The sequence below is a fragment of the Monodelphis domestica genome, chromosome 5, assembly GCF_027887165.1.
Source record: "Monodelphis domestica isolate mMonDom1 chromosome 5, mMonDom1.pri, whole genome shotgun sequence".
Lineage (NCBI taxonomy): Eukaryota > Metazoa > Chordata > Mammalia > Didelphimorphia > Didelphidae > Monodelphis > Monodelphis domestica.
The window spans coordinates 287,024,400-287,050,472 of NC_077231.1; the positions used below are offsets into that span (position 1 = coordinate 287,024,400).

General features: G+C 41.2%; 1 protein-coding gene across 10 annotated transcripts in view; it reads right to left on the reverse strand.

Moving 5' to 3' along the window:
• ATP2C1 (ATPase secretory pathway Ca2+ transporting 1) overlaps positions 1 to 26,073 on the reverse strand; it is a 143,642-nt gene that overhangs the window by 95,070 nt on the left and 22,499 nt on the right. The window contains exons 1-2 of one of the 10 annotated variants that reach the window (XM_007505112.2): positions 8,264 to 8,403; positions 7,643 to 7,868 (exon numbers count right to left, since the gene is read on the reverse strand). The exons of 2 other annotated variants lie outside the window; for them this stretch is intronic. In XM_007505112.2, coding sequence (XP_007505174.1) covers positions 7,643 to 7,648 — 6 coding nt within the window. In that variant the 5' untranslated portion in view covers positions 7,649 to 7,868; positions 8,264 to 8,403. Of the gene's footprint in view, positions 1 to 7,642; positions 7,960 to 8,003; positions 8,162 to 8,263; positions 8,492 to 26,073 lie in introns of those variants that run through there. 7 more of the 10 variants (XM_056800258.1, XM_056800255.1, XM_007505113.3 and 4 more) reach the window with 7 other exon arrangements.

A 26,073-nucleotide genomic window follows, 5' to 3' on the forward strand; every position in this document is an offset into this window, starting at 1 on the left:
AAGCCTAAATCAGATCCAGGACCTCTAAACCCCATGTAGGTCTTGAGCTCTGAGAGCCCCCACTGAAATGACAAGTCTTTTCATAAGTGCACTCTCTCTTTCTTTCTCATAAAGATCATTCACATTTTCAGAAGACATGCTTCCAAAACCCCCACATCCCCTCCATTCTCAACCTCAACTAAGCAGTCTTCACCTTCAGGTTCTTAGGCCATGAAAGAGCTATCTTTTTTCCTGAACTTTTAACCCTAACTTTTAACTTCTCCAAGTCTAGGGAACAGATCCAATAATTCAAGGGATCAAGCTATCCATGAAAAACATTTCTTAGAAGATGAAATGATCATTTCCCTCCCCTGCCCCCAAGGTCACAGAACTTCTACCTCAACCAATTCCTTCTTGTTGGTCAAAATTGGGCTCACTGCTATAGCTTTCTTTCTTCTTCAGTTTTGCTGAAGTAAGCAAAGCAAGTGAAGAATATAAGAGATGCTTTATTTTTTTTCCACATTTTCATCTAATGAATAAGGACTGCAGGGCAGTTCTTTCAGCCCTGGATGAATCTTCCTCTTTGGGGCTGTCCTTTCCATCTGATAATCCCAGGATTCATATATGTCTTGCACATACCAAGCACTTAACAGAGAGTTGACATTCCCCAAGTGATAAATGGTCAAAGGATATGAATAGGCAGACCAAACTGACCAAAAAGAAAGCCAAAGCCTAGATAGGTTCTCACAGAGTTGGTTAACAGCAGAGATGGGATGGGGGAAAGGGCCCTCATTCACAAGAATACACATGAGCTCATTAAGAGTTCTGACCCATGAAATCCTTCTATCCATTTGGTTCAGGATTTCTTTGCATTTGTTCCAAGAAGATAGATTATATGAAAACCATATTAGAAAGCTGGTTACCAAAAGATGATTTCAGAAATGAGTTAACTTTCATTTCATCAATGAAGTACAGTGGGGTGAGAGCTAGGAAACATTATAAACTGGAAAAAGTTCTAGATTTGGAATAGGAAGAGCTGGGTTCAAATCTCAGTTCTGGGACTTACTGTTGGCACGACCTCACAGCAAAGCACTAACCCTCTCTGGGCCTCAGGTTCCTCATTGTATAATGAGGGGAAGGATCTAAATGGCAGGTAAAACCTCTTCCAGATCTAAATCCTAGGATCCTTTCTTTGCCTTGTGTTTTCCCTTGATTAAGAAATAATCACTGAGAAATACCAGCTTCTCCCCCCCAGGAGGTGACAGCCTCTTGCTAACTAGCCAGCATACCCTTAAAAAGGAAGTGAAGTGAATGTGGGGGTGGGGGGCATGAGCACAATTTATCCACACCTGCTTTTAGGGAAGGATGGGTAAATGCTGAATTGGATAAGTCAATTCGGTAAAACTGAATTCAAACAATAATTCTTCATCTGCAAAATCCTAGACTAGTAGCATTAAAATCTATGTGCCATTATTCTAGCAAATCTAGAATAGAAGAATCCCTGCAAAGGTAAATTTTAAAATGGGAACTATTGGTATCCTTAAAAATTAAAATACACCACCCCAGTGCAAATAAAGGATCTATGATCATTGGGTTTTAAATGAGGGGGAACATGGGAAACATCTTTATCTTAATTTATTTCCTTTGGGGAGGGTTGGAGTAACATGGTCCACTTGATAAAATCATCCCTTGGGATTTGTTTTTCCATTCTGGCTCTTAAGTTGAAAAAGTCACTGTTACCTCAAGAATGATTAGCATGTAAACCTCAAGAACTGGATCTAAGATATATTTCAGTTTCAAAACACAGCAAAATTTATGTACGGCATTGAATATTTGGGAGCAGTATTCTGAATATTTGTTTCATAGATTGTGTTGTTACTCATTTGTGTCTGAGTCTTCATGATCTTATGTGGGGTTTTCTAGGCAGAGATACTGAAGTGGCTTACCACTTCTTTCCTCAGTTCATTTTACAGATGAGGAAACTGAAGCAAAGAGAGTAAAGTGATTTGCCCATGGTCACATAGCTAATGTGTCTATGGCCAGAATTGAACTCAGGAAGATGAATCTTCCAGACTCCAGGTATGGCACTATCCACTGCACCACCCTACATAGATTGTAGATGCCCTTTCTAAATGCATGTATGAACCTCTATTAAAAGACTGAACACCAGCTAAGAACTGGAAATGAGTAATCTTAAACTTGAGTCCTATTTACAAATCCACCAAAACAGTACATTTGTTTCCAAAAAGATGCCTTCACTGAAAAAAAAAAAAGAAACTATGCACAAGAATAAGTGATAATATGTTGATTATTACCCAATATATTTGAAATTGCAAGTTTTATATGTCACAGCAGGGATCCAGGGTGACTCACAAATTGACCTATAATCAAAGGATAAGGACCACACTTAAGCTAACCAACAATTATTACTCTTTACAAATATAAAGAACCTCAAATCATTTTTTCTCTATTCAAATATCATAGTTTGCAAATGAATTATACAATATGCCTAATTTAAAAGAAATGATTTTCTCCTTTTAACATTATAATACTTGGATTTCTGTAACCCATACAATTTTTCTAATGTCACAATACAAACTGTTTCATAGCTTATCATAGGCTCCAACTAAATGAGCTATTCCATACATACAGTGATACTTTTAAACCCAAAGAAAACAATATATATCAGTCACTAACCATTTGCAGGGAATATTAAAGTCTAGCATAGTTGAGGAAATATACACCTATAAGACAAACACTAGCTACTTAAATTCACAAGCAAAAGCAACACTGCTGAATGTTATATTGTCTTTATTCCTTCCCAGAAATTTGTTTCTGTTCAAATGACAGCATTAATTTCAGAACTCACCCAACAAGCTTTTCTCAATTTCCTTTTAAGTAATGCCTGCCCATGTAATGTCTTAAGAAAAATCCATCTCCCTTAACAACTGATGCTTTTAAGATCTAAATACCAAAAGAAAAAAAATGTGACCAGAAAGAAAGGGAGAAGGTCCTAGCTGAGAAGGGCATTTTATTTTGTTACACTGAGCACTTAGCTTTACTATTCAACACTAGAATTATTCCTCCAGTCCTCACTGTCACCAGGTTCTATCCCCTAAATCATGTAATGTATACTTTTAACTAGATCATTTATATATTTTAAAAGCCGATTAGGTTTGTGGCTAATTAAGTTCTCAAATAAAAATCATCTTGGGCCCCAAGAGGAGTTTCCTAGGAGACATTTTTGTTCCAAATCATTTCAATGAGTACAGAGTCAAATTCTGTTGACATTAAGTGAATGCAAAAAACACAAGGAGCTAAACCAAGAGTTCTGCATAACATTAGGCAAGAGGTAAAACCAAGAGAGGGCCTCCAAAAGGCTCTGCTCCATGCTTCTCAACTGTTCATTGACAGCATTTATAAAGAACAGTAATATTCTACTGACAAGAGTGAAAACAAAATAATTATTTCTATCCCTCAGGTTACAAAGCATTATTATAACCTGGCTTCTTTTTCCAATTAAAGGGACATAGTTAAAGTGGTTTATCAATAGATCCTTACATTCCCTCCAACAAAGGAATATTTTAAAATGCACATTCCTAGACAGATGCCAGCTTTTTAGCTAGGAGCTACAGCAAACTTACCTGAAAACACTGAATTGAAAAGTACTGCCATTGTCTAATACTGATTTTTAACTCAAAATATATGAAAGATTCCTCTCTAGAGCTGTTAGCCCACTTTATAACTTCAGACAATTATACATACACCATCATAGTTCTCTGCATGTGTTTTAGTTTTTTCTACACCAAAAGAACATAAAATGTTAAATCAAATAATTTTCTCCCACCTCCTGCTCACCCCAGGTGTGTGTATGTATGTATGTGTCTTCTGAGTTAAAAGGTCTCCTGAAGGAAAGGAAAATTTCATTCTGAGAAACAAAATGCTTTAAAAGATGTAATAGCTATGAACATATTTTCTATTATTGTGTACCTTTAAACTACAACAAATGTTTTAGTTGCTAGAAAGTAATATCTGAAGAGCACTCCTCCCTCCATCCCAAACTCCCACAAATCTTGAGTGGCTGTGTCACTGTGCTAAGAGTCACACAGAATGCCTGACCAGCACCACTCCAAAGAGTCTCTAGAGCCAGCCCTGACCATCCCAGAAATGGAGAAATAAACACTTGACATGCTTTTAAGAACTGGCAGGAAGTATCTGCCTGCCTTTCATCAAGGCTGCAGATAAAAACTGTATGGGTCTGATTTGCTTAGCAGCTCAATCGGTCCAAGGCTCAGGCCCGAGGAAGCAGCTGGAGCAATGATGAGAAATGGCCCAATCCTTGCCCATCTCCCTTCCCCAGACATATCTGACTTCCAGAGTGAGCTTGGGGTTTCTCACTTTGTATGGTCCTATATTAGCACTCTGGTTCCTTCTTGTATAACCTTTGCACTTGAGGAGACAACTGGCCACAGCTACTTGCTCCTTCAGGCAACAGTCCAGAGAAGTCTAGAGACAGCAAGGGTGGAGGTGTGAACCAAGTGGTGGAGCAACCAAAGGGATCTAAAAGCTGTCATAACAACAACAGAAACAAGAAAAGCAGAGAACATTTCACTTCAGATTGAAGACCTAAATGAAAGCTAACTCAGCTCTCCTGGTGAGCAGTCCCAGGTTTGATCCTGGATTTATGTGTCCTTCCTCAATAGCCAGCCAACATGGGATACTCACAGGACACCTCAGAGCCTCTCTTTTCTTATCAGTCCAAAGAGGGACAATAGACCTGTTTTTCAGGACTTTGAGAAAAAATGCTTTGTACTACAAGTGCTATAGAAATGTTAGGTTTTGCTACATAAAGTGCTATTTAAATATAATTTATTGCCATCAAATAGACTCAGATGCTGTCCTGTAAGCCAGTTCCTGACATTACCTTTCCTCCCTCACACAACCCAACAACTCACTTATAGTTAATTAAGAGTTCTCTACTATTCCCTTCCAGAAAATAAGGAAACAAAAAGCAAATGTTTACAAATCTGCCTTCCTTCTGCCACTGTACAAGAGTGAGTCACATTGGGAAAGCAAAGGTCCTAAGACAGCAAATATTGCTACTGTTCAATATCCTTCAAATAGATTTAGATATTTCTTGTCTTGACTGCAAGAAAATGGAAATTGCTCTCCATAGTTAATAAAGAAAAAAAAAAGACAAAAAGGCTTAGCCTCCTCAAAGAGACATTTCCATATGAGTAGGCAACTGTACTTTCCCCACCAAATGTTGGTGCCACAGATAATTAAAGCAGTATTTACACCTCAACTTCATCTTTCTTATGCTGAAATGTAAGTCTTTCACTTAACATACTGATGGTCCAGTAACTAGAGTGGCTCCCTAATGTATACATAAAATGATACCAAATCTATTCAATGATAAGATTATATTTCCCACATAACCTAGGGATCTCAGATGGCATAACAGATTCCTACATCTATAATACCTGACATTTAAAGGCTATTTTTAAGCCTCCTCCAATTTAGAACAGACTTTTCTCACACACAAAAACAAAACCTAAAAGAAAGTTTTGTCATATCAAAACCAGATTCAAAATAAAGGTACAATCCTTCAGGTCTGTGTCCAGCGCAGCATGCCAGAGAATACAAGTAAAAAGCGGTTCAACCACAGTACTGGTCTATCTAAATAGCATTCATTCAAGCATTGGCCAAACAATCAAAATGTATATGTACATACAAAAATACCTCAAAGCCCACAACTAAATAACAATGACATATATACACTGATTTCGAACCTATGCAAATTACAGTTGTCGTTCTATTTCAAAATCAGTATATTAAAAACAGAACTTGAAAAATTAATAATTTGCTTCAATTTCCTCATCTGTAAAATGAGCTGGAGAAGGAAACAGCAAACTGCTCCAGTAACCTTGCTCCCCACCCCCCAAAAGAACTCTGAGCTAACAATTTATTACTTCATCAGTGAAGAAGTTGAGGAAATCTTTCAACATTTTTACACTCAGGCTTTATAAGGTCAGAGACAAACAAAACCTTCAGGATGGAATCAAGATGCCTAAAGTTAAAACAAAAATTCCTCTAAAAAATTAAGAGCTCCCAAAATGCAGATTTATTCTATTGTTATTTGATGTGTTCTTATTGAAAGAACTATTCTAATCACAAGCCTGCTTTCTATTAAGCCATTCCCCTGGAACAAGCACTGGTCATGATGAAGTAACCTGAATACTTGACTAGAAGAGGGTACAGCTGGGTTCAGAACAGGGGTCTATTTCTTCACTGGATCTATGCATGTCATCCTCGGTTCTGCCAAGGAGCTGGAGTGGTCTACCAGGGCCCCAGAACCAGAAAAGGAAGTGGCTGAAATGGAAGGTAGGCACCTGATGAAAGTTGGAGAACTTCAGGGGGATGCTGATTGCCTGAGAGTCAGGCAACCCTGAGAGAGGAGGGGGCCCAAATATAGAAGGCACTAAAAGGTGAAGTTACAGGATGAGATTTTGAAAACAAACAAGCAAGGGACAGACGAAACAGCTCTTCAATAAGTGACTTACAGGATCAGTGAAGGAAGGAAAGGTTCTCTGAAAACCAGAGCAGGTTCTTCTCATTCAGACCAAGTCTATGGTAGCCCTGGCAGTCATAATGAGGGAGGGAATGCTTGTCAAAGGAATGAATGAACTAAAAGTTTCTTGCAGGTGAGGATTACAGAGAGGTGCCTGCCACAGGTCTAGGGACATCCTTCCTACCTAGAGCTGAACCAATTCTGAGAAAGCATAAAGTACTCCAACAGCAATTATCCAATTGAAAGCTGGCTGCTTTAGAAGATAAGGGTAAGGAGGAGGAAGGAGAAAGGGGTCAGGAAAACCAGGAGACATGAATCATGCTGAACGTTTTTGTAAGTGGGAGATGAAGGATTATTTGAAGATTTCTGTGGCTTTGTGGTCCCTCACTTTGTTCATTAGCTTCCCCCGTAGGGCTTAGTAGTAAAGACCTTTTAAAACCCTAACTGAAGAGGACCCTTGTTTCCTGAGAGCAGGGAAAAGCCTGTCGTCTATTCTACAGGGAAGGGGCCGAGAAGCAGAGAGGCTTTCGAAACTGGAAGATAAAAGTAAAGGCTAACGAGCCAGGTACCACGCTTTGCCAATAAAAGAAGAGGTATCAGACTAATGCACGGTGACAGTAAGGACCCTCCTCCAATTATCCAGCCAACACACCACATCCAGGGATGAGGGGGAACCCCACAAAGACAGGTGCCCCCTTCCCGCCTCTCAATTATCCCCACCCTTCTAATGCCATTTCAGCGTGCGGTGGCCGAAATCGTACCTGAATCCAAACTTTTCCACCCCCTGTTGCCTAAGAAGGCCCGAAGGCTCCTAAGCAGGCAGACTTGGGCTCTCCCATTTGGGGATTCATTCCCCATTTCCCAACATTAAGCCCCCTCCCCAAGCGGACCCAGGTTGCCCAAGAGTGCTGGCAGGGATGGTTTTCCCACCCCACAAAAGGAAAGGAATATAGAAGAGGAGGCGAAAAAGAGCGGGGCGAGGGGAAATTAACTACCAGTCCTGTCCCCCCTCCCCGTCCCCCGCCCCCCCATCCCGGCGGAGCCACACCCTCCACTCCGGGCCAATCCACGGAGCCTACTCACGGCCTTTACCTTCATTTTCCATCGAAACTGCCCCGGGGTTGCTGCTGGCTACAAAGTCTCGGGGGTCAGCGGCCGCGGGGCTGGAGGAGGAGGAGGAAGAAAAGGAGGAAGAAGAAGGAGGAAGGAAGGAAGGAGGGGGCAGGGGAGAGGAGCCCCGCAATGCCCGCGGTCACCCCCGCGCGACGAGGGCCACGCGTCCCACGGCTGCTCCCACCACCCCCTGCAGCTCCAGCATCTGCAAAAGAAACCAGGAAAGAGAAGCGGCGCTGGCTTCGGGATATACCCGTGCCCACCCACTCCCTCGTGGGCACCCTGCGCGCCAGCACCCGCCTCCCTCCCACGCCGCGCCCCTCGGGGGGCTCCTCCTCACCCCGCCCCCCTGGAGATGGAGCGGCTCCCTGCAGAGACAGGAGGGCGGGGCCGCGCCCACGAGCCTCCTCTTGGACACGAGGGGGGAGACTGCCCGTGCCGGCCGATATCCCCATTACTCCCCGCCCATCCCTTCCCCCTCCCCACCTCGAGAGCGCGCTCCCGCGGGCCCGCGCGCTCCCTCCTCGCCCCCGACACCCCTCCACCCCCGCCTGCGCGCGCCCCCTGGTACCCCTGAGGAGACAACCCCGGTGGACTCACCCGCCGAGAGACCGGGAGAGGGCGGCTGGGCGGGGCAGAGCGGGCCGGGATGGGGGTGGAAGAGGAGGAACGCCCCGGGTTTCTAGGAGCGGAGCCGCCGTGACCGCGCGTAAGCGCGCTCCCGCGGACGGAGGGACCGCCGAAGGGAGCGAGCGGGGGCGAGCAGGGAGGAGGAGGGACCCCGTCACACTCGCCGGCAGCCCGCGCGCGCCTGCCCGGCCCCGCCCCTCGACTCCGCCCCTTCCCCGAGGCCCCGCCTCTCCAGCTCCTCCGAGTCTCCCTGGGCCCTGGACCCGCTCAAGCTGAACCAGACACCCACTTCCCACTTCCGCCACCGGAACGGGGAGGGGCGTGGCTAGAAGCGGAAGTGACATAGGTGGGAGGGCTGAAGGTTCGGGACCAGACCTCTCCCCAACCCCCCCTTTCCTTCTCCTCTGTACACAGCCCGCCCTCACTTCTCGTTTCTGTGGGATCGCTTAGTGGGAGACCGCAGGTGCATCCAGGGACAGAGGACCCTTTTAGAGCTGGCGCGAAGGTGGCGGGCTGCCCCCAGAGGTTTAGACTAGGATGACTGGGGGTTGGAAGGAGAAATGAAATAGACAAACCCACCCGGATTCTGACATTGGGTGGATCGATGTCAGGGTCCTTGCGCTCCCCGCCTCGCCCACTCGTGTACGTGACCTTGGCCAAAACAATCCCCAGCCTGGAGGATGCTCGAATCCCACGAGGCTTCCTTACCACCCACTTGGGCCGAGATCCACCTGTGGCCACTTCCGCTAGAGGGCATTGAAGGCCCTAGACAGGAGGATGTCCATATCCCCCCTCCTAAGGATTGGGTGGGAGGCACTTGAGGGCAGCCAAAAAGAGGTCATGGATCCCCCCCCACCGCCCCCCAGCTCAAGGGTCTCCAGAAATACCATCCCCGAGACCCTCACTCGTGGAGCTCATGACATTCCTGCTAAAGACGTTCCAACAACAAATGTGTGGACTAGTGTTCAACAACAGATGAATGGACAAGTGCCAGGATGTGCCTGCCCTCTGAGAAACAAAAGACAGCTGACCGCAATCTTGGAATCCCCTTTTCCCTCCCCCTCCCCAAGGCCAGGAGAGCTCATTCATCATGATTAGGCTTCAACTTCAGGACCTGAAACTGTACAGCCTGGAGAAAATAGTTTAAATGTTCAATTTAAACAGTTGAGTCAACTTTTGCCTTGCCTGGCTGTGGATTGCACGTTTTTTCCTTATCTTGTCCAAGTAGTTTTTAATCCCAGGTGCAAGGTGTACGGGGTGTTCAGGGAGGAGTAGTATCTCTGGTATGGAGGGTTTGTCATGCCCTCCTAGGGCCGCTCTCCAGCCTCTGACCCTCACCTGACACTCAGCTCTCACTTGTGGCTCCCAGTAGCTGCTAGCATGTGGCAGCGGCCACACCCCGGGCAATGGCTTCCACAGGCCGGCTAAACCTGGTGAGGGTAGCCATCGGGTCATAGACCCCTGGTGAACCAGGGCTTTGCTCACCCAGCATGTGAAGACTGCTTCAGCTGAACAGACGGAAGAAACCAATAAGAAGGTTCAAGGCTAAGATGGCGATGCAGCAAGGTACTGTGGAGTGCTTAGGGCGTGTTGGAGCACAAAAGACAACACGGCCATCCAAAGCAGCTGAGGAAGTCTCCAGGTGTAATGATTTTTCGTGCCACTGGACCCAGGCTCCAGAGAGTGAGACTGTCTCTGTGCATCGACTTTTCCACTTAAATCTCCTTCATGCACGAGTGTTTTTGTGCACACTCATCATAGATGAAAACGAACAAAGACAATCGTCATCCTCAGTTACCAAGAGACTACCACTACTGCAAGGATAAACAAGGACCAACAAGAAATCAGTATCTCCTTAAATTTTTACTTGGGAGATTACAGTTTGAATGGGCATAATGCGCTTTGTAACAAAGGCATATGTTGTTTCACAGGTTTGCTACTACCTTCACCAGAATTATATTGGAGTGGGGACAGCTGGGTAGTTCTGTGGATTGAGAGCCAGGAGGTCCTGGGTCAAATCTGGCCTCAGACACTCCCTAGCTGGGCGACCCGAACAAGTCTCTTAACCCCCATTGCCTATCCTAGTCTTGAAACCAATGCATAATATTAATTCTAAGATGGAAGGTAAGGGTTAAAAAAAAAAACAACTTAAAAATCTCACAAATTCATGGCATGGATCACAAAGGCAAAAAGTGAATGGCTTAGCCCAGACTAATTTTTAATAATGTGTTGTTGTTAAGTAATTTTTTTCAATCATGCCCAAGTCTTCATAATCCTATTTGGAATTTCTTTGGCAAAAATAGTGAAATGGTTTACCAATTTTCTCCTCCAACTCACTTTGCAACTGAAGAACTGAAGCAAAAGAGTTAAGTGATTTGCCTATATAGCCCGTCAGTGTCTGAGTCCAGATTCGAACTCAGGAAGATGAGTCTTCCCAACTTCAGACTTAACACCCAATGTGTTAATATCATCATCTTTTTAAACAATTATTTTAAAATTAATCTTTTGCCTTGATTTTTCTCTGAAATATACATGTGTACAAGTTTAAGTCTTCCCACTCACTCCCATCCCTTTTCCATTTTCCCATATCTTTTAGACTATGAAACTGGTCAGGCTGACTCAGATTGATTTTTGTAAAAAAAAAAATGAAACTTCCATAGAATACATTTCATCTCAATCAATCTAATCATCTAAGAATTCCTTCCATCCTCAATTAACTTTGAATCATTGGCCTACAGAATGAAGAAGTTCACATGCAAGAAGTGGTTCAATATAGAATGTTTTGCAGATGAGTGAGGCTTTTAGAGAAAGGGAGAAATTGAGAAATATGGGTTTTGCTGTTTTAGTTGATTCTTAAAATCTGAGTAGCTAGTATTTCATAAACCTATATAGTAAAAGGATATTTAGTGCTTATGGATTTTAAAAATGAAGCTTAGGAAAGTTTTATTAAGTAGTGATTTTAAGCACTGTTTTAATAAAAAGGGGAGTTTTATGAATGTTTTATATGCCAACCAGAGGTTAATCTTAAGAAATACCTTTACAGGTAGATGACTAAAAATAAATTTGTCCCTTTTAGTATGATTTGATTAAAAACAAAAACCAAGGACATGGTTACTTTTTTAAAATTGCAGCAGCATAGCCAAAATATTTTCTTCTACAGAAGAATGGGCATCTTTTCTGCCAGGTTTTAAAATATATATTCTTGCCAGAAAGATCTCATTTAGAGTTAGTGTCTAGCAATAGGCCAAAGAATTGCTACATATTTCCATGGTCTCAACATTCAGAAGTACTCAAAGCATAAAAATATAAAGGAGAAATGGAATTTAAACAAAAATGAGTTATTTTAAAATATGAATACCTAATTATATGTCTATGGGTTGAGCCTAGGCCAAACTATTATTTATATGATTTTTTTTCATTAATTAAATTGTATTTGTTGAATGTATTAAGTAAGCTTCATTAACAGGGCCATGCAGTTAAATTCAAAATCTCTTTCAGCTTTAGTGAGCCTTACCAGCCCACATAATTTACTGTGTCCTTTTTAAACCTACCTAGGTCAGAAGTAAGTGAATAAGAACTAAAGAAACACTGTTCATACAACCCATTAATGTCAGAGATAGAATTTGAACTTTACTTTTTCCTAATACAAGCCAAGCACTCTATCCACTATCCATGCCACAAATTCAGAAATACCCAGGGGTAACTCAATTAGGAATTCATAGAAAAGAATATTCCCTAGATTTTTGTTTCATTTTAAACCAGTATTGTAGGATAGTAAGCAGCTCCCTGAGTTCAAATCTGGCCTCAGAGACTTCCCAGCTGTTAAATCCTCTACAAGTCATTTAACCTTGTTTCCTCAGCTTCCTCATCTATAAAATGAGCTGGAGAAAGAAATGGCAAACCACTCCTGTATCTCTGCCCAGAAAACTGCAAATGGAGTCCCCAAAACTGGAGCACTAGAGAAAAAACTCGACAACATCAATCACCAAAGGAGCTCCCAGTGAAGAATTTCTTGTGTGGATATAGGTTAGCACCAGATCTGCCATTTATAGTATTAGAAAGTTGCCTAGGGCATTGGGAAGTTCAGTGATTTGCCAATATGTATCTGTCAAAGGTGGAACTTGAACCTACACCCAGAAACACTGTCTCACAATTAGGGATACATAATTTCTCATTGGCTTCTGTTTCTCAGATCTATCTTGGCTCAGTCTGAAGCGTGGGAATGATATGTTATGCATAAGTACACCTCCCCAGAATATTTCAGGGCCCTCCCTTTGGACGGAGTCCATGCATTCTTCAGTCCCAAGTTCACTCAGCCAATCAGAAAGCCCCTTGATTGTATACCAGTCTATCGTAGTACTGTCCATATGCTGTGTGATGGTTGAACTAAACTTTCCTTCTTGATGCCCAAGAAGTAAAACAAGTACTAGTGTTAAAAATCAGAATATTTCAACTAGACACAAAGGGCAACCCCAAGTTCACTAAAGAAAACCCCTTTCCTTATATAAAATGAACTAAATCAACCTGATTTAAGCAACTCATCCATGCCAAGAGATCTGGATTTTGAGTGGGGCCCATTTCAGAAAGTATATTCTAGAAGGTTTTGAACAAACAGGTAAAAAAAGAAGAGGCGCCTCCCTCATATGAAAGGTACAATTTTACATAGAGAATCTTTAAGCTAACTTTATGGACTTGACTACCCTGTAATCAACACCAGAGGAAAAATAGTCCTAATGCTTTGAATACATTCCTCCTTAGTTTCATGCCCATCCTTAGGAGTCAAAGAAAGGTATCATAATTCCTAGATAAGACACCTAGTAAACAATGAATCTGTCAAACACCACAATAGGCAAGAGAAATAGTCATTAAGTTAAAATTTCAACTTTTCTTTGTCTCATAAAATCTATTAATTTGTTAAAGAAGTATAAACCATGGAATAAATTTTGGCCACAATAAATAATGCCCCGACAATACCCAATACATACTTATAGCTTATATCCATTGAATTTTTTTAAAGTTTTGGTCTTAGGGCTGCTAGGTGGCTCAGTAAACAAAGAGTCTATCCTAGACATGAGAAGTCCTGGGTTCAAATGTGACTTCAGAGACTTCCTAACTAAATGACCTTGTACAAGTCATTTAACCCCAACTGCCTAGTCTTTGCCATTTTTCTGCATTGGAACCAATACTCAGTACTGATTCTAAGATGGAAGGTAAGGGTTTAAACAAAAGTCTCAGTCTTATAGCAGAATTCCAGAGTATTTCTTCACACACACACACTTTTTAGCACCAGTATTCTCCTAGTGATTATGTTTGGCTGCAAATTATAGAACTCTATGATCTACAAAGAATCAGAATTGGAGGCATCCCAAGGCTCAGTGGGCATAAGAAGGAAGTACCATCCTTTGGATGCTTACTTGAATGCAATAAGTGGTATAAGAACTATCATGCAGCAGTGTGGGAATGCAAAAAGGAGGCAGGTCACTCATGTTACTAACCAAAAGGAACAATAATAGGTTAATGGCCTCCACACAATACCCACAATCCTATGACTGAGGAAGGCAGGCCTCTGGCCTTAGTCATCCATTGAGGATAAGATGGCATACAAAGGAATTACCCAGGATGGGTTGGGGATTGGTTGGAAAATGGAAGCATTTCCCCTAGGGAAATGGGCTTCCTAACATTGGGGCACTGGGAAATAGCCAAGGGCTTGCTTTCAAATATTTGAAGGACTGTCAGGTGGAAGGACAAGCAGGCTAGTTCTGCTTGATTTCAGAAGGCAGAACTAGTAACAAACAAATCATGGAGGTAGGGAGAAAAATCCATAACAATAAGAGCTTTCTAAAAGTGGGATGAGCTCCCTTGAGAAGTAACAAGTTCCCCCATACTATTGATATCAAGTAGAGACATCACCACGTTTTACTTGACCATGTTGAAATATTTGAGTGTAGTAGGAGCTATTCCATTTTGTTTTGCATTGTCGCCCCCTATGAGCTAGGAAGACTTTCAAAAATGCCACATTTCCTTCCATTCCAAAGGTTAAAGACATTTCCCCCAAGAGTAAGAGTTGTTCTACAGCCCTATACTTTAAAACTTATAGATAAAAAAATAGGAGGAAAAATGCTATTTTTGCAAAGTTTGCTCATTTCAGTCCTTCCAGATCCTCAGCAGAACTGTCACTTTCTCTTTCCCTATAGTGCTTCCTATCATGAATAAATGCTAAGAGAAGCCCCCAAACTTCATTTTAATAATGAATTAATATGAAAGTAGGACTCTAGAAGCCATCAAACTTGATCAGGATCCAAAGAGCTCAGCCAAGGACCTAGAAGCAAACAGACTTAATTCCTACTGAGCACACTTTACTGCCCATGCGTAATAAGGAGATGGGATAAGAGATCAAATGAAAGGTCTCATCATCTGGCAAAAAAAGGTCCTTAGAATACAAGAGTTTGCAGATTCCAGAATGCATTGACAATGGTTATGTAATTTATCACAACAAATGAGGGTCAGGTGTGGAGTTAAGATTAGCAGCATTTCATGGCTTAAAGCAACTTTAATTTTGAGGTGTATTTATTAGGCATTCCTGGTTAGCAGACCATGTCAGAAAATGCTCACAATAATTATTTTACATGTCCCCATATGCTTCATTTAAATCAGAAGAAGCAGAATTAGTTAAAGCATGGTTTCCATAACCAAGGAGAATTTCTAAGCTCAAGGAGAAATCTGGAGTCAGGATTGACCCAACCCAGAATAAGGTTCAAAAAGAAGGTGAAAACGATTATTTCCAAGGTGTTATCTTGGACTTCTGGAAGCAGAAGACAGCATTATAGATCATCAGTATCTCAAACTAAATGTGTAAGTATAAACAGGAGGAAAGGAAGGATGTTCTAATGAAGCATATTCTAAATGATGTCATTAAGGGCCATTGAGATCTATTCAAATTAAGCCTGTACAAATAGTGTAAGCCTATATAGAATTAAGTAACTGGATGCATATATCCAGCTAGAGATTTTTCTTTGTCTTTTTTTAACCCTTTACTTTCTGTCCTAAAATCTATACTAAATATTGATTCCAAGACAGGAGAGTGGTTAAGGGCTAAACAATTGGGGTTAGGTGACTTGCCCAGAATCACACAGCTAGGAAATATCTGAGGCCAGATCCTCTATAGATATAGGACTGGCTTTCTATCTACTGAGCTACCTAGCTGCCTCTATTTTCTTTAAATCTTAAAGAATAGCTAAAGATACTCAGAACCTCAGAAGTAGACAGGATTTTAGGTCTAAGTTAGGATTTTATGGCTTCTAAACAGGAACCTCTATTATTACAGTTCTGACAGAGTCATCTATCTACCATGGGAAGATTCCCAATGAAGAAAAACCCCACCCTTTCCTTCCAAAGTGCCTTTAGCTCTAGAAATTAGGAATTTTTTACCTTTAAATTAAACCAAAAGGACTGCAACTGGTAACTTCCATGTATTGGTCCAACAGTCAAATAAACTAATCCAGTTCTCCTACATGAAAGCCTTTTGACTACTAGAAAATAGATATAAATACCTCAACATCAAGTTTTCCCTAACCTAAAACATCTTCACTTCCTTCAACTGATGATCTGATTTGTTGTCATCCTCTGCAAGTTCTCAAAATTAATAATGTCCATCCTATATTTTGACATTTCAGAAATGAATCTTCCCAAGGTGGAATGAATAATGTAAATTATAGCAAACTCTCCTCTATTATTTTGGACATTAGATTGGGGAGTGGGAGGGGCTGTCATATCATTGATTCATATGTAACTTCCACTCTACATAAATCTTAAGATCTTTTCTCCATGGAAATTGTCTAACCATGCTTCTGTCTCTTTTGTACCGGTGCTTAAAAAATCGAATGCACAAGATTATGATTCTACATTTAAATCTATTAAGTTTCAAACTATCATATTTAACCATCATTGTGGCCTCTAAAGATACTTCAAGGATCTTTCATTCAATGAGCACGTCATCCTATTTGAAGCATTTCCCATGTTGCTTACAAGTGCTATCAATTCCTTCAACCAAGTCATTAATAAAAACATTAAAATAACCTATAGCCAAGGACTGGTCTCTACTGCACTCTAGAGAACTCCATCATCATTAATGTTTATGATTTGAGTCTGAATCCTCCAACCTGTTCAACCAGTGGAACCCACATCTCTCTATTCCCCACCCCCAAAGTATAGCACAACTGTCAGTTCTCAATCTATGCTTCCAGCTTTGTTTAAATTGTATGTTGCACCTCTAGCTGTTCTCTGATCTGTCATTCTAAGAAGCCAGTCAGAAAGGAATAGAATGTTAGTCTGATATAGACTGTTCTTGATAAAGTTATCTTGCTCTTGAAAAACCATATACATACAACTTCAGGAGGTTACTAAGAACATGTTTTTAAGACATAAACGGCAATATCATTGGATGAACAGATAACAGAATGGGAAATGAGTCATAGGAAACTGCAGAGTTGGAAGGAATCTCGAGAGTCTAGTCCAACCCCAGCTCAAAACAAAAACCCTGCCTACAGCATCCCCCATGGACTTAATTAGGATGATTATCTAAGAACAGTGTTCAGTATATTGAGATCTAGACTTTGATGTCTATTTATATTATGTTTATATATATATATATTAGTAGGCATTATATGTAACATATAATAATGTATTTTATGTCTGTACATATATGATAGTTTATATAATCAGAAGGTAGAATAATACAGTTCAACTTAAAATAAAAACATATTAGCAGCTCATGTTTCTATGAGGCCAAGGACATTGCCTCATTTATCTCCTCTAGTAGGCAGTACAATAGTCTTCATATCAATACTTAATAAATTGGTGTTAATAGACTGAAAAAGATTTCATTCTTAGAAAAACTGGAAGAGGGGAATGATACTCATTTTCTTAGATACGATAAACTTTTTAGATTCTTTTTATCCTTGAAAGATTAAGTATCATTTCTGAAATGCCTGAACACTTGAATCACTAGCTAAGGATAATACTTTCATTTGTTTCATTTCACACTAGGAACCAATTTTTAAAAAAACTTTTTGAAATATGCAATGATTATAAGTATCAATAAGTTTGTTATTCTATTTTGGAGTTTGCATCCCAATGTGCAATTCCATTTTCTGATTTTTAGAACGTTTGAAAAGCTGTTAAAATTTTTTTTAATTAGAGCTGTTCTTCCCTAGCAGAAGCTATCAAAATATGTATATTTCATGTCTTCTTTTCAATGTTGTTGATGATTTTGGCAGTGATTTCTGGAAATCAGAGGGAGAGGTCCTGAAGGACAGTTACTTAATTTGTATACAAAAAATACTTATGAAGGAAATTTCTACTTCCCTTCAGAAATAATAGAATCAATATTTATTGGCCATCTATAATATGTATTGCTTTCTACTATGTGCATCACAAAATATGAATGAGAGTCTCTAAATATTCTAATATTTATATAATTTCCCTATAAGTATCCCTCTACCCATCAAGCCAACTTGAACATCTTGCTTATACAAAGTACATTCCTTCAATATATTTTCTTTTCAGCAAAATATTAATAGCTCTTCTAAACTTGGAAGTGACACTTTTTAAAAATTCTTATTTCTAGATGTTAGTTGCTATCCAGAATGTCATATTGCCCCCCAAAAAAGTCATTTTTGATGTCGGGGATTTGATGAGTGGCCTCCAATATCCATATTCATTACTTGGCAAGCATTATAAGATTCCTGCAGTAGGATATGTGGGTTTTATTGCATGATACACATAGCCCCATATTTTGCTGCTTTTGGGGGGGGAGGGAATCTTGGTTCTCCACAAGTTCTGTGATACCTTTCTTCAAACAAGAGCCCACATCATAGAAAATTAAGAAGCATAAATGGTGATCATTAAAAAGATCATTTTATGTGTTCTTTTGGTACTGCTGGAGGGAAGATCATATATTTAGAGCAAGAAGGGCCATGGAAACATCCTGACCTAACCTCTTCTATTTACGGGTAAAGAAAATGGAGCAAAGGACCTTGCTAAAGGCTTGGAAGATTAGAAATGGCAGAGGTGGGATTTGAACCCAGGTCCTCTGACTCAAAACTCAGTGTTATTGCCACTATATCATTCTGTCAAGAGGCCTGTGTTTGAATCCTGCTTTAGATACTTGCTCTGTAACCCTAGGTAAAGCAAGTAACACCCTAATGCCTTGGCTTCATCTATAAAGGAAGATAATTTTCATACTATCCATCACATAGGGTTGTGGTGAAGAAAAGTACTTTGCCAGGGCAACAAGGTGGCCTAGTGGATAAAGAGCCGTGTCTGGAGATAGAAAGTTCAAATTTGGCTTCAGACAAATCCTAGTTGTGTGATCCTGGGCAAGTCACTTAACCTCAATTGCCAAGCCCTTATCACTCTTCTGCCTTGAAACCAATACGTAATATCAATTCTAAGAGAAGGTAGGGGTTTAAAAAAAGAAAAGATGCAAAGCCTCTTGCCACTCTCTCCTCCTTCACCACTGCCTCACATGATGAAGAAGCCTTACTCCTTTACTTGTTCAAGTGATCCCATTCCATTCCATCTCCTGCAAGAGATTTCCTGCTCTGGCATCCCCTCTCATTCACATATCAGTCTCTCCCTATATACTGGACAGTTCCCTAATGGCTAGAAATGTGCCCATGGCTCCTCCATTTTGAATATAACCTCACTTTTTCCTTCCATCCCTTTTAACTATCCCTATATCTCCTTTGCCCTTTATGACTAAACTCTTCAAAAAGGCCATCCACAATAGATGCCTCCATGTTCTCCCTTCTCACACTCTTCTTAAGCCTTTACAATCTGGCTTCTGACTTTATCATTCCAATGAAAATGCTCTCTCCAGTGTCAGTGATCTCTAAGTTGCCCATTCCAATGGCCTTTTCTCAACCCACATTCTTCTTGACATCTCTGCAGCTTTTGACATGATTGCTCACCATCTCCTTCATAGTCTCTCCTCTCTAGGTTTTGGGGACATCTCTTTCTTCTGTTTCTCCTACCTATCTGACCACTCCTTCTAAGTATTCTTTGCTGGGTCCTTATCCAGACAGCACCTTTCAACCATAGATGTCCCTTAGGGTCCCCTCCTCTCTTCCCTTCTCCCTCTAGGCTACTTCATTTGGTGATCTCTCCAACTCCAATGGATTCAGTTATTATTTCTATGCAGAACATTCTCAAATCTACCCATCCTGCCCCAGTGATTCTGCTGACCTCCAGCCTCACATCTCCTCCTGCCTTTCAGACATCTCAAACTGGATGTCCAGGAGACATCTTAAACTCAATCTATCCCAAAGAGATTTTATCACCCTTTCTCCTCTCCTCTCCTCTCCCCAACTCCTACTTTTCCTGTTTGTACAGAGACCAAAACTCTCCTTCCTGTCCCTCAAGCTCACAATCTAGGAGTCATCCTGGATTCCACACTATGTCTCATCCCCCATATTCAAGCTGTTGCCAAGACCTATTGATTTAACCACTGGAGCATCTCTTCATATGCCTCCTTCTGGCTTCCAGTGCTGCCACCACTTCAGTTTGGGCCCTCATCATCTCCCATCTGGATTATTGCAATAACCTGCTGGTGAGTCTGCCTGCCTCATGCCTCTCCCCACTCCAATATCCCCTTCATTAACCCACCAAAGTGATTTTCCTAACACACAAGTTTGACCATGTCACTTCTCTACTCGATAAACTCCAAGGGCTCCCTTTGGCCTCCAGGATCAAACACAAAATGCTCTGTTTGGCATTCAAAGCTTTTTTAACTATCATAAGCAATATATTATATATATATGTATACATATATTATATAATTTGACATTGTAACCCAGCTCCCTCCTACCTCTCCAGCCTTCTTCTACCTTACCCTTTGACAAGTCATCTTCTATCCAGGGATAGTGGCATCCGGGCTGGTTGTTCCATGAACAAGACATTCTGTTTCTCAGCTCTGGGCATTTTCTCTGGCTGTCTGCTTCCTGGAATGCTATCCCTCCTCAACTTTGTCTACTGATCTCCCAAGTTTCTTTTAAGCTCCAACTAAAATCTCACTTTTTACAGAAAGACTTCCCCAACTCTCTTTTAATTCCAGCACTTTCCCTTGGTTTTTCCCAATTTTTTCCCTATTTATCCCACATATTACTTGGCTTGTACACAGTAGGACTTCATTTTACACAGCTGATATAGTTCCAAGACCCTTCACGTGAGTTGAAAATCACACATAATAGTGAACCCCATTATTTAATAATTTTTTTATTTAAATAAAGCCCTTACCTTCTGTCTTGGAAGGCAGAAGAGTGTTAAGGACCAGACAATGGGGGTTAAGTGACCTACCTAGGGACACACATCTAGGAAGTGTCTGAGGTCAAATTTGAACCCAAGACCTCCCGTCTCTAGGCCGACTTACTATCTACTGAGCCACCTATCTGCCTTCTTTAATAATTATTTCTTAGGGGGACATACCCAGGCACTTTCTGACTTTTCTTTGTCTTATCAGAGTTATCAGGATCACTATATACTTCAAGATCATTATAACTACATATCATTGAAACAAAGAGAAGCACTGTGAACACAACTTGTTCCCAGCTCTGGACAAAGAATGATGTGGGAATTAATGTTTGGTGCAAAACAATGCAAGGACGCACACAAAGGCTTCTTAGAATGTGATCGGACTAACTGCTGAGACACTTTACTTGGGAGGATGCGTGAATTTTGCCTGAAATCATAATTTTGGATTTTACCTTTTCTTTGCCTTTATTTTTTTCAATTGCCAATTGAATACCATACGATAGTTTTCGTACATGTCATCCCTCCAAATATATTATAAACTGCTTGAGGGCAGGGGCTGTCTTTTGTCTCTTTTTTGTAAATTCCAGGGCTTAACACAGTATCTGGCACATAGTGGCCATTTATTTAAATGTTTTAAGATTGACTAAGTTGCCTTAATAAACCCTTCATGATTTTTGAAAAACACTTAGCACACATTGATAGTAAGTCACTACCATTACCCTTGTATATGAAGGGATGCATTGTCTGTTCACACTTCCCTCCTTCGTTTTTTTTTCTCTCCCTCTTAGTTGGTTTTTTTTTTTTAAACCCTCACCTTCTGTCTTGGAGTCAATACTGTGTACTGGCTCCAAGGCAGAAGAGTGGGAAGGGCTAGGCAATGGGGGTCAAGTGACTTGGTCAGGGTCACACAGCTGGGAAATGTCTGAGGCCACATTTGAACCTAGGACTTCCCATCTCTAGACCTGGCTCTCAATCCACTGAGTTACCCAGCTGCCCCCTCTCCCTCCTAGTTTTGCAGTATTTTGCATTGATTTATTCTCCCATTTCATCACAACTCCCAGGTCTTCTTTAACTGTTTGCATTCCAAAAGGGCCACCAGGAAAGCATGGTCAAAACAGGTCTTGTTGGTCTGAAGTACAACTCTTCACTGTTCACTATCCATTGCCCACTCTTGTAGTCACTTTGGAGACAGGCAGGAAGATTCCACTTTACATGACCCTGACTCAATCCCCAAATCTTCCTGGCCACCAATGAAAAGGGGATTTCACGTGGCTTGTTGGTCCATCATTTGTCAAGGTCCTCAGAAATATATGCCTGCTAGAGGAGAGCTTTCACATATTTATTCTTCCATTGCCATTTATTTATCACATCTTAGCTAGTCTTCAGAAGACGCTTTCTAAGAAAAATCCCGTTTAAGCCGCAGGAACCTAGATCTCTTACAGGAACCTATTCTCTACTGAGAATTTACTTACCTAATTCTTTCCCATCCCCAGCTTGACCAACTTGTTTTAAAAAAAAAAAGTGAGGAACATGAGTACCTAAGTGACTTAAGTGTATTGAGAGCCAAGCCTGGAAAAGGAGGTCCTGGGTTTAAATGTGGCCTCAGACACTTCCTAGCTGTGTGATCTTGGGTAAGTCACTTAACCCCCATTGCCCCTAGCCCTTACCTCTCTTCTGCCTTGGAACCAATACACAGTGAAGATTCAAAAATGCAAAGTAAGGGGTTTTAATTTTTTTCTAAAGTGAGGAGCTAATTTTATAAGCAACAAATTCCTGTAACAACATCATCATTGGTCTTCTTAACCTTAAATTTCTCCTCCCTCCATTCCATCCTACCTACTGTTGCCCAAGTACTTTTCAGATTCCCCTTCTCAAATTGACCCCTGCACCCGTAGGCTAAAGTAAGTATACATTGCTGTTCAGTTTTTAAAGTCAGGCATAAACTGGCCCCAGCGTGTCTTTATAGGCCCATTGAACTTTCCTCCCCTCTCACACCTGGCTAGTCAGTCACACTGGCCTTCTCTCTGTTCTTCACACAATACTCCTCATCTCCTCCCTCTGAACCTTTGTACTTGCTGCCTCATGTCCCTGGAATGTTCACTCCCCTTAGCTCTACCCCAGAGTCCCCCTTTGCTGTTAAGAAGAACCTCAGGTACCATTTATGGCATGAAGCCTTTCCCAATCCCAAAGTGTCCACTGTCCCCAAATTGCTTTATAATGACTGATTTTGTACTTATTTGCATTATTCTCTTAATATTGATCTGCATATACTTATCTTTATAAATCAGTGTAATTTACTGAATCTTGAAGCTTATTTTAAACCCGATTCCTTAAGCTATTAGAGTTTTAAACTGCCCTAAGACTTTGGGAACAGTCTTCCTCCATATATCCTCAGAGTCTAGGTGGTGCAGTGGTTGGAGTCCAGGGTCTAGAGTCAGGAAGATGAGTCATAGAATCAATATTCAGTATCCATTCCTCCTCCTCCTCCTTCTTCTTCTTTTAACTTTACCTTCTTAGTTATCCATTCCAAGGTAGAAGACTGGTAGAAACTAGGTGATTGGGGTTAAGTGATTTACCCAGAGTCACATAGTTAGGAAGTGTCCATGGTCAAATTTGAACCCAGGACCTCCCATCTCTAAACCTGACTCTATCTACTGAACCACCTACCTCCCCCTTTAGTATCAATTCTAAGACAGAAGGAAAGGTTAAAAAGGGTTTAACAAAAGTATTAAAAAAAAGTTTTTAGATAATGCTAATAGCATAGAGTCCAACTGTAAAAGAGGAAACTGATTCTTTTAACTCAACTGATATGTTTATAACTTAGAAGGAGGTAGGATAGGGTGTCAGTATTCTGGTTCCTTCCAAGAAGTACCTTCTGTCTTAGAAGTGATACAAAAGGGGACAGCTGGGTAGTTCAGTGGATTGAGAGCCAGGCCTAGAGAGGAGGTCCTAGGTTCAAATCTGGCCTCAGACACTTCCCAGCTGTGTGACCCTGGGCAAGTCACTTGACCCCCATTGCCTAGCCCTTACCGATCTTCTGCCTTGGATCCAATACAGAGTATTGATTCCAAGATGGAAGGTAAAGGTTATTAAAAAAAAAAGTGATACTAAAGGGGCAGCTAGGAGGCTCAGTAGATTAGAGTGCCAGACCTAGAGGTGGCAGGTCTTAGGTTCAAATCTGGCCTCAGACTCTTCCCAACTGAGTGACAAGTCACTGAACCCAAATCATGGCAATTCCTCAGAGGGGGTTAATGCCCTGACAGATAGCAAGTCATTAATACATTTTTGTTCATCAAGAATGATTCTTGTATAATACCAATTCTTTCAAAAGCTGGGAGGGAACAAGAAACATGAAATGAAAAACCAAACCAAACCCTGTTCTTTTCTCTTTTTATTCCCTAGCTTCTTAGTATAGTCACTCTTGCTGATGTCAAGGCAGACCAAAAGTTACAAAGCAAGACAGCTGGCAACAGAAGCCACAGTTGTAGTTCTTGCCATGAAATCAGTCTTTGTATTCTTATTCCTGGTCAGGACAGCTAGAACAATACTTCATTGACCAGGTAGTATCAGGCACTTAGCCACACTGGATAGAAGCAAGAATAATTGGGGGGGGGGGGGTGGCGAGGATAGAATTCTCTTGGTACACTATTAAAACACTCAATACTTGATAGATTTGGTGCCTTTAAACATTTTCACTTACAATTTCAGGGGCGACACGAGTTCAAAAACACTGTGCGGGGAAAATGTGTGGACGTTGGCAGAAGATTCTTCCCTACATCCACAGGGCCATCTTTTAAAACCAGGCCCATCATTTGGAGCAATCGAATTGTAAACTGCACTCATTTTAAGTGGCACTTACAGATCATGGTCTGTTTCAGTAGGAAGAGTAGCTACAGCTCAAGATTGCTTAGGACCTAATTTTAAGGGCTAAGCATTGCTTAAATTCAGTGTAGTATCTGTATATGGAACGTGGGAATTAGCAAGAATTTTCTCCTGGGGGAAAGAGATCTCATGCATAGAAAAGATAATGCTCCCTCCATGTATGTCATCACCCAGCAGACTTCAGGAATGAAATGTCTAGACAAAATAAAGGCAGCTGTTCTTAGCCATTATGGTTTGTTTTATCAAAGTAGGCCATTATGGGAGAAATAAATGACTTTGCAAAAGTTTGGTCCTAGCCTCAGTTTTTCATTTTGAGAATTTCATCAGGGCTTTGTTTGGGGGAAATTATTGGGTGAAAGTTAACAGCTGGAGGGGGGGGGCAGAATTCTTTCCTTATATTTGAATAAAAGCACATTCAGTGTGCCCTGATTATATAAAGAAGGTATGCTCTGTTCAATGATAATTGTGCCCATTGGTTTCAGTATGTGCCCATGTTGGAAGAGCTTCTATTTGAGCAGCATTTTTATTTGGAAGCATGGATGATTAAGTAGAGACCTTTTCCTTTGAGTCTATCATACCACACTAAAGCTGAAAAATAGACGCTTACTGTAAGAGTCCAGTAGAGTGCTTGGTCCCTCACGTGAGGGAGTGTAGGTACTGAGGAAGAGGAGAAGGACTGCACTCATGAAGACAGTTTCATTCAGGAAACAATTCTAGGGAGGATCGCCAAGGGCAACACTAGGGTGAAACCTACAGTAGTTGTTTATTTTTGCTAGAGTTATAACTTATTAAGCAAATTAAGGGAAAGAACACAGAGTAGTCTTTGTGGGGCTGCAGGGAGTCAAAGAATTTTGAATGAGAGGAGCTCTTGGAAATCATCTAGCAGTAGCCTAATATTTACTCTCATTTTGTGAAAGAAGAATTCTTTAACTGATTTGCTTTATATAAGTTCATTATGTAGAAAGTAACAAACCCAAGATATGAAGTTAGGGCTTTTGATTCTAAACCATTACCCTAAGGCAGTGGTAAGCCTATGGCACAGGTGCCAAAGACAGCCACCCTCCCTCCCCACCAGTCCTTCCCAATTCCACTCTATCCATTGTGCTATGTAGCTTCCCCCCTTAAATGTCTAATATGTTAAATATCATTAAATAACCTACAAAAATAAAAGCTCTTTGGAGGTACTCAATAATTTTTTGCAGAGTATGAAGAGGTCTTGAGACTGAAAAGTCAAAGAACTACTATATTATAACATATTGCTTTAGCAATGGGGCTTCTTGGACTGGCTGGAGAGTCAGTCATTCTGTTCTTATCCCCCCCCCCTCCCTTTTTCTGGGGCAGGGTACTCCTCTCCTTTTTAAGTGTGACTTTCCAGCCTCTTGGGCCATCCCTTCTCAGATTAGCTTTCTGTCCCAAGCTAGACCTAGGAAAAGCAGTGGGGGAAGGAGTTGCTGTTCACTCAATACCTGTCCAATTGGCTACAGAACTAGGGCTACAACTTATGATGGGCAGCTAGATGGCACAGTGGATAGAGTATTGGGCTTGGAGTCAGACCTGTGTTCAAATGTGGCCTCATACATGTACTAGTT